Source organism: Saccoglossus kowalevskii, chromosome 4 (genome assembly GCF_978046115.1).
Source record: "Saccoglossus kowalevskii chromosome 4, keSacKowa6.1, whole genome shotgun sequence".
Classification (NCBI taxonomy): Eukaryota; Metazoa; Hemichordata; class Enteropneusta; family Harrimaniidae; genus Saccoglossus; species Saccoglossus kowalevskii.
The window spans coordinates 25,979,587-25,992,567 of record NC_140644.1 but is presented as its reverse complement, the minus strand read 5'-3'; the positions used below and the strand labels follow the sequence as shown (position 1 = coordinate 25,992,567).

Sequence of the window (12,981 nt, the reverse complement as noted above, 5' to 3'; positions counted from 1 at the left end):
ATCTTCTGTACAGAGATGCTGGATTGCAGGCCTTGCAACTGTCAACTGTTCTTCAGTGCAGTGATGCTGGATTGCAGGCCTTGCAACTGTCAACTGGTCTTCTGCACAGAGATGCTTGATTGCAGGCCTTTCAACTGTCAACTGGTCTTCTGTACAGAGATGCTTGATTGCAGGCCTTGCAATTGTCAACTGTTCTTCTGTACAGAGATGCTTGATTGCAGACCTTGCAGCTGTCACATGGTCTTCTGTACAGAGATGCTGGATTGCAGGCCTTGCAACTGTCAACTGGTCTTCTGTACAGATATGCTGGATTTCAGGCCTTGCAACTGTCAACCGGTCTGTACAGAGATGCTGGATTTCAGGCCTTGCAACTGTCAACTGTTCTTCTGCACAGAGATGCTTGATTGCAGGCCTTGCAACTGTCAACTGGTCTTCTGTACAGAGAAGCTGGATTGCATGCCTTGCAACTGTCAACTGGTCTGTACAGAGATGCTGGATTGCAGGGCTTGCAACTGTCAACTGTTCTTCTGTACAGAGATGCTGGATTGCAGGCCTTGCAACTGTCAACTGTTCTACTGTACAGAGATGCTGGATTGCATGCCTTGCAACTGTCAACTGTTCTTCTGTACTGAGATGCTGGATTGCATGCCTTGCAACTGTCACCTGGTCTTCTGTACAGAGATGCTGGATTGCAAGCCTTGCAACTGTCAACTGTTCTACTGTACAGAGATTCTGGATTGCAGGCCTTGCAACTGTCACCTGGTCTTCTGTGCAGAGATGCTGGATTGCATGCCTTGCAACTGTCAATTGTTCTTCTGTACAGAGATGCTGGATTGCAGGCCTTGCAACTGTCACCTGGTCTTCTGTACAGAGATGCTGGATTGCAAGCCTTGCAACTGTCACCTGGTCTTCTGTACAGAGATGCTGGATTTCAGGCCTAGCATATATTCTCTGAGGTCACACATAAGAAAATGCAGCAGTTGTGTGTCATTGTTCTTCCACAGTCTGCATTGAAATGTTGATACCAATCACATTAAAAAGATTGCAGATCATGTATATTTTGATGTAAATTTAACGAAAGGAAGCAGATGGCGTTGTATTATGGTATACTGGATAGTCAATTACAAATGCATTTTTAAATGAAAATAACAAATGTCAGCCGAGATCTTGATCTTTGTAGATAATTGAAAACATCCCATTACCAGGGTTCCCAAGAGAGATGAGAAAATATTTTGTTGTTTTGTGTAGATTTGTACGATTGATTTTCTGTTTATATTCATTGATATACAGAGCGCCCTCTATCACCACACAGCAACAAGTCTAATTCTCCTATCCAATGCTGTAGTTTTTAATTCATGTTTTTATTATACAGTAACTGTGTGTGATTTACTGTTATTGAAAATGGAAAATTTTTTGAAAAATAAAAAAAAAATAATAAACAAACAATATAATACAAATTAATTCAATGGCTTCAACCGCCATTTTTTAGGTATGATTTGTTGCCGGTCCTGAGATTGTCATGAAAATCATTTTTCTCTCACTTTTACAATATCAAACTGATGTGCACATTGATCAGGAAATATCGTAAGTTTGCTAATACAAGATTTTGCTAATGAGAAATGAGATTGTTGATACTTCAGCTAATTTAAGATTCTGTTAAGGTATGCATCAAGTCAAATTCGCTAAAATTCATTTTACAGTATCATTTTTGGGCCAGATATGATTATTTTGCATCGCTGAATAGACAGGTGTTCATTTTTTATATACTTTGCGATAGCTTAGGGCTAAGTGTGGAATCTATGTGGATATGAGAGGATTTTTAATCTATCTAATTTTCACTGTCTCTTCCAACGCTACCAGCAATACGATTCAGCAGGGAATCAGAGGAGATAAGAACATAAGATTAATTTTAAAAAGGATGCAATCTGTTCTCTAAAATTGGCTCTGGTTGCTAAGATCTCATTTGGTCTGGTTGCTAAGCTCTATTTTACACAAACTGTGGCAGAGATTTTTTTCATTTGATGACCATATTCTAAAGCGAACATACAAAAGACAATGCATACGCCAATCTTCTATTGTATTGTATTCTATTCTATTGATCTCTATTGTTATACTGTAAAATGGTTAATTATTCACTGGGTTTTAATTTGGCTTATTTCGCTGACTGGAAAATGCGCTAAATTAAAACCCAGTGAATATGTAAAATTTAGCATAAAACACATTATCTAAATGATAAAACCGTGAATTTAAAACCCACTGAATATGCCTGAAATGGTAAATCAGTGAAATTTAAACCCAGTGAAAAGTAGTCATTTTACAGTATTAATTTTCAAAGTGTACAAAATGCAGGTCCTTTTTTTTTTCATGATTTGGTTCCAGCTACCAAAATCCAAGCAGTTTTAAGGCTAACAATTCATCAAATTCATTCATTCCGAACCGGATCTTGGTTTGTGTACTGATGGATTTCGTTCAAACTTTCTACAAACATACACTTTCTCTCTCACTGGTTCTATTTCTAACTGGTGACATAAGTAGATTTATTTCTGAAACAACCAGATTAAGCCAATCAGAAACTTTATATTTGCATAAGATGCAAATGACATTTGACAGAAAGAAATCGATCATCCTCATCATTATTATTTTTTTCACTCTCTTATACATGTAGAGTTTCAACTTCTGGATTTCCTCAGACTCATTACCCAATTTGTTTGCCCTACAGCAGAGTAGGTACATTCGATTGTGCCTTCCAATCACCATGTGCTAATTCTTAGCTACAAAACCAAGAGAGTGAATTGTCATAAATATTTCATCTTCTGTTTTTACACACAGGGTAAAGATAGCAGTCTATTCAACCTACCAGGAGTGTTGAAAGTCTATCTTGAAAATCAGCAAACCAAGTCTTTCAAGTATGACAGCAAAACACTAGTGAGAGTGAGTCAAAATCTGGATATTTCTTGCATTATTTACAATTCATGGAATGTAAAAAAATACTCTCATTCCATCTCACTATTACATGTAAGACTACAGAGGGCGTACTCATTGACTTAGCACAATTGGTTAGTGTGACCACCAGAGGGAGTCCTTTGAGTCTTGCCACACACAGCCTTGTAAATTTTCATTGAATACGAAAATGATATTTTAATTTTTCCAGACTATCCATTAATGTTATTTACATGGTAGTTGCCGCACAGTGCATGTTCAAATTTCATGTCAACATTGTATTTTACACACACTATGTATGTTGCTATGAGTCCCATATCACCATTTAAAATTGTACATACTTTATTTTATTAAAGCTTGTTTTGTTAGATTTGTATCTAATTTTTTCATTTCTTTCAGGATGTTTTGAATATTCTACAGGAGAAACTTGACATCAAATGTATGGAATATTTCTCACTACTTGTAAAGGATTATAGCTCCCCTGCCAAACCTAAATTATCATTTCTACAAGATCATGAATTAATACAGCGGGTAAGTATAGTCTGTGTTATCAGTTTGGTTACCATGGCTGCAGCCTACCATGTGGTACGTGGTGGTGTGTAAGACTCCCCATAATGGCAAGGGTAAATAATCAAGGGCTTGTGTATACCATGTTTATGTAGTGTGAAAACATAATACTGTAGAATACTTTATTTTCGCTTGGAATTTATTTTTGCTATTTTCGCTGAAGGGATGATTCCGTGAAAATAAAATCCAGCAAATATACTTTTTAGTCCCCGTTCGGACGCAGTCCGAAAACGGGGACTTATCTTTTGACCTCCGTGTGTCTGTGCGTGCGTCCGGACCTGTATCTTAGAAATGCCTGAACCAATCACAACCAAACATAACACATACATCATACATGATATTATACATATGCACGTCAATTTGTTTCACGATCTGATTCAAGATGGCCGAATGGCGGCCATTTTTGTGATAAAAATCATCAAAATCAAGCATTTTTCAGCTGTTTACAGATGGATTTTGTTCAAAATTGGTATATATGTTAGACATTATAGGACCTTGATGCACATCATTTTGTTTTACAATCTGATTCAAGATGGCCGAATGGCGGCCATTTTTGTGCTAAAAAATCATAAAAATCAAGCATTTCTCGGCTGTTTACAGATGGATTTTGTTCAAGCTTGGTGTATACATCAGACATTATGGGACCTTGATGCAAATAATTTTGTTTTTCAGATTAGATTCAAAATAGCCGACTGGCGGCCATTTTGTTTTAATGAATGTGGTTCTCGTGCCATATGTCTGACTTGCTTTCACTGATTATGTTCAAATTTTAAATATTCATTATACATCATGTCATAGATAGACAGATATATTAGTTTGACGATCCTATTCAAAATGGCCGATTGGTGGCCATTTTTGTGCTAAAAAAATCATCAAATATCAAGCATTTCTGGCATTTATAGATGGATTTTGTTCAAACTTTGTACATATATTAGACATTACAGGTTTCTGATGCACATCATTTATTTTTCAGATCAGATTCAAAATGGCTGTCTGGCGGCCATTTTGTTTTAATGAATGGGCTTCTAGAGCCATATCTCTGACTTGTTTTGACTGATTATGTTCAAATTTTAAATATTCATTATACATCATGTCATAGATAGACAGATATATTGGTTTGACGATCCTATTCAAAATGGCCGAATGGTGGTTATTTTTGTGCAAAAAAATCATTAAATATCAAGCATTTCTGGCATTCATGGATGGATTTCGTTCAAACTTGGTACATACATTAGACATTACGGGTTCCTGATGCCCATCATTTTATTTGTCAGATCAGATTCAAAATGGCTGACTGGCGGCCATTTTGTTTTAATGATTGGGCTTCGAGAGCCATATCTCTTAAATGCTTTGACTGATCATTTTCAAATTTTATATATTTGTTATACGTCATGTTATATATATACATGTATTCAAAATGGTTGATTTTGAATGCTGTTCCAGTACTTGTTTGACGATCAGATACAAATGTCAATCATTTTAATGTTAAAAAATCATATTCCTGACATGGTTATATTCCAGCTATATTACTATAAACAAAACTATATATCTTAAATTTGATAACTAACAAGGACTGTGCCATGCATGGCTTGTTTTCCTACATTTCACATTCAACTCATCAAAAATCTGTGAAAATAAATTCCATACAGAATGCCCAAAAAGCCTTTTCAGCAAAAATTTATTCCAGCGAAAATAAAGTATTCCACAGTAATTCAATACTTGATGCATATGTCATTTTCATCATAGAGTGTATTTCATAACATATAGTTAAACCAGTCTAAATAAAATGACTATATACAGCAGTTAAAAAAACGTGTTTGATTTATGCAATTAAACTTGTCTAATTTGGCCTTTTTACAGAGTATGGAATATTTTTTTTTGAGAAAAACTCAGAGAAATGGCTTAAAATCATTCTTTTTTAAACTATTTCTGTAGCAATCCATGTTATTTAATGGTATATAAATATTACCCATGTTAATCAGTTTTCAAATAAATGTGACAATTATACTTACCTACCTATGATTTTTTTTGCCATATGTAACTAAACACAATTTTGAGACATGATGAGATCCTTTTTTGCAGACGTTTTTTAGTGTGCTAAAAGTAGTGCACTGACCACATCTGGATATTGTGAGTAACAGCATCAATGTTGAATAAACATTGTAAAAGTCAAGAAATCTGACCATATATCGAATAATCTCTCCATTCTAGATTGCGTCAGCATCTCATCAGTGGAAGTGTGTATTCAGAGTAAGTTATGTACCAAAAGATTCGTATGATCTACTGACGTCAGATCCTGTAGCATTTGATTATCTTTACACACAGGTAAACAATTTTTATCGTCAGAGATTGGTAAACAAGTAAACAAATTGTATGTGTTTTTGTCACTGTTTGCAGGTCTCCGTTCAGACAAATTGACAATAGGTTGTATTTACATGTCACATGCTGACGATGTATATTTCACATTTATTTTGGTTATCCATAGATGCTTTCAGTCATGACAAATTCATGTGTCCAAAACATAAATATGGATGGATTTATGGACTATTTCTTTGCCTTCTCAAAACACACACAAGTCATAATGATGCATTATGCCAACTCCTTGCATATTTTAGAAGCCGATCTCAAATTGAAGTGCATGTTAACCAACAGATGCATGTATTGTATGCTAGACATTTGAATACTTATGTTGGTCATTAACATACCTCATTTGTGTAAACTCATTCACTACTAATAGAACAAATACGGTAATAGAATTTATGGCACATTCACGCCCACGAAATACCCGCATTGCATACTGATCAGTCCCATAACTGACATGTCAATGAATGTAAGCAACAAGTAATGGCCCTTCTACATGTCACAAAGTAATTACGAAAATCAATTATTTTCAGGCTTGGTGGGTTTTTTTGCATGTGATTATATTGAAATTATTGTTTATTATAAATAGGCATGGTGATATTATTCGGATACACTCAACCCCTTTTCTATTCCTCAACTAACTTAGGATAGTGTTTTATTTCACCTCACCTCTGCATTCAGTTCTCTCTTTGAACTATGGAGGGCACTCTTTTGGAGGCTGTGCTGTACATTGTAAAGGCTAATGATGTCATTGCAAGTCTACTGTGTTCAAATTTAAGTCCCCCCCCCCCCAAGATAAAAAATCTCCTTCACCCAATTCCCTCACAATAAATTCAACTGTATTCATATTTCAAATTTAATTTTTCAGTGTTGTAATGACGTGGTAGAAGGCCGCTACGGATCAGAACTGAAATACGATTCCGCAATACGACTGGCAGCGCTTCAAATGCAAGAACACGTACTGACCAGCAAGCTATCAGCAAAAGTTTCTGTTAAGGCTGTGGAGTAAGTACTCTCTCTATTTTGTCTCAAGAGTACTTGTATTTAGGCGTGGCCCTTCACTGGTGCCTGTATTGGGTTAATAGTTAATGGTCCCACAAGGATACGATTGTTGGAAACCAGACAAGCCATCGAGTGGATCTGTCAACATTTGTCAGGGTCATCAGCTGAGAGTCTTCCTCAATATTGTGATCATGAATGTTTTGATTGGTACTACTAATTTATCTTTGTGAAAATCATCCAAAATGGTTCCCGTTCAATTGGAACAAAATTCAAAAATAAAAGAACAGAAGGGTGTTCCATGAAATGTTTTCTTTTTTTTTTTCGGTTTGCAGAATTTTCATTGTTAGATTCAGTCCTGTTCAATCACCCTGTCCAGAAAAGAAAAAAAAAAGGATTTTAAAAGTAATAAAAATCATCTTAATTCCTTTTACCTCCACTCCAATAATATCTGAGACGTCAAACTGAGTGTGTTGCGATGAGTGTAGCTACTTTAAAAAAAGTAAATTGATGTCAAATCACATTCAAATATCAGACAGAAAGTAGGTTTTAATAATGGATGACTTTACAAGTGATTTAGGCTTATTGTGTATTTTTTTTAAATTTATTGATTTTCAAAAATAAAAATGTCTTTGAATAGTCAAAGTCTTCATAGCAGTGAAAATATTTCTTGTGTCCTATGACATGGACAAATATCAGCGACAAATTCTGTCTTCATTAATGCTGTCAAATTGCAAAAATGAAGAAGTTCACAGTATATTAGAATATTGTATAATCATTGTTTCGTAATCAGCACACTCACTCACTCTCCTAAAATTTGGGGTTTCAATCTTTGTATGTAGTGAATATCAGTGAAGCCATCGTTTATGATTGGGTGAAAGCTGAAAATGTGATAAAATTAATGAGATGCATTTAGATTTGTGAGAAAATAGCTTGGTCTAGAATCGGTTGTAACCTAAAACTGATTTATTATGACATCCAATGCTAGCATAAGCGTGATAAATCTTGTGACAAATTTAAATCAACACTTCATCGTTAAAAATAATTCTTATTTGTGATATCCAGGGAAAAAAAGCAAAAAAAATATAAATCTGAAGTGGTCTGAAAACTCTTTCCAATATATTAGCACTTGCAAGTTATTGATGTGATATAGACGCAGAGAAACTGTAAACATGTGTTCTGTTGCATTCATTCAATGAAGCAAATCAAAATAAAATAAGTATTCTTCACAGATTATTTAATGATTTCCTGAACACTTCAGAACTCACATGAATGAAGTAATCAATATTTACTTTATCAGATTTACCTGAGAATGTATTGATTCTGATCGACGCGACTCAGCCGTGTTTTGTTGGTTAGAACAATATACGCATGCTGTTCTGGTGCAAACATGAAACTTAAAATGGTTCTTGTCGGTCACTGACCCACATAGAATAATTGTTGATTCTATTTTCACACCAGGGGAACTGTAGGTTTCCATGTGGTTGTTATGCATTGCATGATGTCTTTATAGTTTACCATTTCCTTTCTGTTTGTGTGTGCTTTGTGGTATACATTTGATCAGCGTTATTTCAAATCATTGCTTGCATAAGCAGTGCTAGCAGAAGCAGGATACAAAAAAGTTTTTTTTTTTCTAGTGATTTATTATGTTTGTTTTTTTGTGCGACTCAAACATCTCAAGAAACAATCCAAGTGTTTTATAGCCTACTTGGATGAGAGAGAGAGTGTTCGTTACATATATTGATATTTTTTTGTTGTTGTACAAAATTGTCCCAGCGTGTGATTTGTGTTATCTAATATAAATACTGGATTCAGTGAAGCATCCCAGTGGTTCTTGCTGCTGAATGTCTGTCAGATGACACTTAAAATTTGTCTTCAATAGTGAGAGTCTTCGGTCACTGAGTTATGCTTAGAAACTGTGCGTCATGTCTTGTAAAATTTATTGAAAAAAAAATAGGAATCGTTTGTTTTGCATAAAAGTGTACTTTGAGATGCAGTTAAAACATAGTGCTCCCAGCTATGAGATTATACATGTACCACAAAAATTAGGAATACACATCAATCTTGAACCAGGTATGGTTAACTGGTATGGTCTGCTTTTGAATGAAATGTCTATCTACGGAATCAGTGTCAGTGACTAGCCATAATCTACATCAGCACCTTATGCAGTGTCTTGAACTGTTGAATTGTCCATATATTATTGCAATTCTAATAGAACTTACAGTTGCTTGTATATCAGCTTAAAGGCTCATGTCTTGAGACCCGGTCTTAAAATCCATATTGTCTATGTTGTTTGCATACTTATTTGTATTGTGTTTCAAAGTTGATTTCATTTAAGTCTGTTTGTTAATCTGGGAACTCACATTGACCTTAAATTTCAAACCAAGTGTTTTCTTTTTTGCAGGAAAGAGTGTGGTCTTAGTAAATTTCTACCACAATCATTATTACAAGGTGTCAAGGTTAAAGACATTAGAAGGGCAATGAACCACTTTATTAAAATGAATCAAAATCTTGCTGCCCCCGGACAAAAGGTAATTTGTTGGTATTACTATTTGAGGCTTCTATGTGATATTGTAGCAGTCAGTGGTGTAGGGATTTCAAGAATTAGTAAATATATCTAATTATGAATTGGTTTCCAACATCAGATTCTCTAATCTTACTATTGAACCATCCTTTCAGCATCTGACAGCGCTGCAAGTAAAACTTCATTATCTGAAGATAGTGAGTGAATTGAAAACTTTTGGTGGAAGATATTTTACTGCAGTTCTCATGGTAAGTGAGGTTTTCATTAACCAGATTAACCATGTTAATCAGGATAACATAACAACTGATGTTACCCAGGGTAAACAACCACCTATGTTACCCAGGGCAACCAGACCACTGATGTTACCCAGATTAACCAACCACCGATGTTATCAAGGGTAACCAACCACATATTTTACCCAGCGTTACCAGACCACTGATGTTATTGAGGGTAACCAGACCATTGATGTTACCCTGGGGTAACCAACCACAGATGTTACCCAGGGTAACTTACCACCGATGTTACCAAAGCTAACAAGCTGTTATTGTTATCATGGTAACTAATTCAAGGATTAAAAAACATAACCAACCATACCAGTTATGTTGGTAATCAACCATTGCAGTTATGCTGGTTAACCAACCATTGCAGTTATGCTGGGTAACCAATCATTGCAGTTATGCTGGGTAACCAATCATTGCAGTTATGCTGGTTAACCAACCATTGCAGTTATGCTGGGTAACCAACCATTGCAGTTATGTTGGTAATCAACCATTGCAGTTATGCTGGGTAACCAATCATTGCAGTTATGCTGGGTAACCAATCATTGCAGTTATGCTGGTTAACCAACCATTGCAGTTATGCTGGGTAACCAACCATTGCAGTTATGTTGGTAATCAACCATTGCAGTTATGCTGGGTAACCAATCATTGCAGTTATGCTGGTTAACCAACCATTGCAGTTATGCTGGTTAACCAACCATTGCAGTTATGCCGGGTAACCAACCATTGCAGTTATGCCGGGTAACCAACCATACCAGTTATGTTGGTAATCAACCATTGCAGTTATGCTGGGTAACCAATCATTGCAGTTATGCTGGTTAACCAACCATTGCAGTTATGCTGGTTAACCAACCATTGCAGTTATGCTGGGTAACCAACCATTGCAGTTATGTCGGGTAACCAACTATTGTAGTTATGCTGGTTAACCAACCATTGCAGTTATGCTGGTTAATCAACCACTGCAGTTATGCCTGGTAACCAACCACTGCAGTTATGCTAGGTAACCAACCATTGCAGTTATGCTGGGTAACCAACCACTGCAGTTATGCTGGGTAACCAATCATTGTAGTTATGCTGGGTAACCAACTACTGCAGTTATGCTGGGTAACCAACCACTGTAGTTATGTTGGGTAACCAACCACTGCACATATTCTGGGTAACCAACCACTGCAGTTATGCTGGGTAACCAACCATTGCAGTTATGCTGGGTAACAAACCATTGCAGTTATGCTGGGTAACCAACCATTGCAGTTATGCTGGGTAACAAACCATTGTAGTTATGCTGGGTAACCAACCATTGCAGATATGCTGGGTAACCAACCACTGCAGTTATGCTGGGTAACCAACCATTGCAGTTATGCTGGGTAACCAACTATTGCAGTTATGCTGGGTAACCAACTATTGCAGATATGCTGGGTAACCAACTATTGCAGTTATGCTGGGTAACCAACCACTGCAGATATGCTGGGTAACCAACTATTGCAGTTATGCTGGGTAACCAACCATTGCAGATATGCTGGGTAACCAACCATTGCAGTTATGCTGGGTAACCAACCATTGCAGTTATGCTGGGTAACCAACCATTGCAGTTATGCTGGGTAACCAACCATTGCAGTTATGCTGGGTAACCAACCATTGCAGTTATGCAATACAATTACCCAAGATAATTTTTTAGTACTCCCGATTATTGTATCTCATTTCATTCCAAATAGACAAGCCAAAAACAGTTCCTCTTAAAAGCGACGGCTTTCTAGCAAGCACTGCCATGAATTGATATTTGCATTTGTAAATACTACAGTGATATGATCAAAATGCTGTATTTATTTGATGTCAATAATGTTTCTTTGAATACCAACTATTCTACAAGGAGGCTGTTTTTTTTACTGTCCCACCCAGAAAGGATCTTTTAACTTTCAAGTTACAATGAAAGTCTATCCAAACTGGTAAAGTCCTTGAACACCACGACAAACATACTGTGCTTAAATGTACATCTACTCAAATGATTAAGTAGTCTTTTAAGGGAGCAAAATATTTTCATGTCATCTTGTTTTTACCCCCTCAGAGATCAAGTATGTTTGTTTATTTATGAAATGACCAGAGAAGATATTTTGATCACTATGAGATTTTACAACCTTATTTTGAATGTACTGTTGAAATCTTGATTTTGCAGAATGAAGGTGAAAAAAGATCCGAAGTCAATATTTTAGTTGGACCGAAATGTGGTATCAGTCATGTGATTAATACAAAGAATAATGTGATGTCTCTATTGGCTGATTTCAGTCATGTGACTTTCATTAATGTCTATAACCACAGTGATGATGGAATGCAAAATGTGGAGTTGAAATTGGATGATATGAAGGTATGATTTTTTTTTTCTGCTGAAATTATAACATATTGTTTTTATATAAAATTTTAAAATTAGAAATTGATCTTCAATAAAACTATGTCAAGGGATTATACCACTGGGGCTCTGTGAGTATACCAGTGAAAAAAATCAACATTTTGTGTTATTTTTCATTTTTCAGCCTGTACATCTTATCATGCAAAGTGCAGAAGCCAGGGACTTTGCGTGTCTAATTAGCGGTTATTACAAAATATTAGTCAATAGAGATAAATGTATCCTGCCTCCAATTGATTCACATTTATCAAAAAAAGAACAAGAAGGTGAGTTATTTGGTATTATTAAACATCTGTCACCATAACGCTTTTACTGTGAGTATTTTCATCCTACCATATGAGGAAATGCGAATTCCAAATATGGAATGATTACAAGCGTAAGTATCCTCTAATAATAAAAACAAACATGGCTGCCACCAGGGTTTGACTGGACGCCACACATAGAAGTTCGCTGATTCTGTTCTAAACATTTTGGATTTCGGCACTCCCATGGTGTATCCTTGGAAGGAAAAAAGGTTATTACGAGGATACCTCAAAGTATGCACTCAGACAGTACACCGTTGCATCAACCTTCGACCTCGTGTCTCACCGTATCCATCTTATTTCATTAGCTCCTCAATATCACGGCAAACACAGGGTACAAGCCGCCGAGTGGAGTTATCCGACTGACTTGATATCGCAGTTGATATCCGAAGAGGAAGAAGAGGACAGTGATGACAATGATGTCATCATCCCTGGTTACCATGATCCAAAAAATTCTCAAGATGGAGAATATATTGTTGACTTAGTGCGAGGACCACCACACTATGAAGAGGACATCCCTTTTATAAATAGGTAAATTCATTTATTTGATATTTTTTTAACTTTGCCTGTTTTTAATAAAATTTTGAAATATTATTTTTTGTTTGGATGCAA

The 12,981-nt window shown here is 36.0% G+C and overlaps 1 protein-coding gene across 1 annotated transcript in view; it reads left to right on the top strand.

Annotated features, from left to right (window-relative positions):
- LOC102806711 (uncharacterized) overlaps positions 1–12,981 on the top strand; it is a 109,810-nt gene that overhangs the window by 76,336 nt on the left and 20,493 nt on the right. The window contains exons 6-14 of the mRNA XM_085498353.1: positions 2,830–2,931; positions 3,340–3,471; positions 5,719–5,832; positions 6,737–6,873; positions 9,272–9,398; positions 9,547–9,639; positions 11,840–12,028; positions 12,195–12,333; positions 12,678–12,900. Of these exons, the coding sequence (XP_085354479.1) occupies positions 2,830–2,931; positions 3,340–3,471; positions 5,719–5,832; positions 6,737–6,873; positions 9,272–9,398; positions 9,547–9,639; positions 11,840–12,028; positions 12,195–12,333; positions 12,678–12,900 (1,256 nt within the window). The remainder of the gene's footprint in view (positions 1–2,829; positions 2,932–3,339; positions 3,472–5,718; positions 5,833–6,736; positions 6,874–9,271; positions 9,399–9,546; positions 9,640–11,839; positions 12,029–12,194; positions 12,334–12,677; positions 12,901–12,981) is intronic.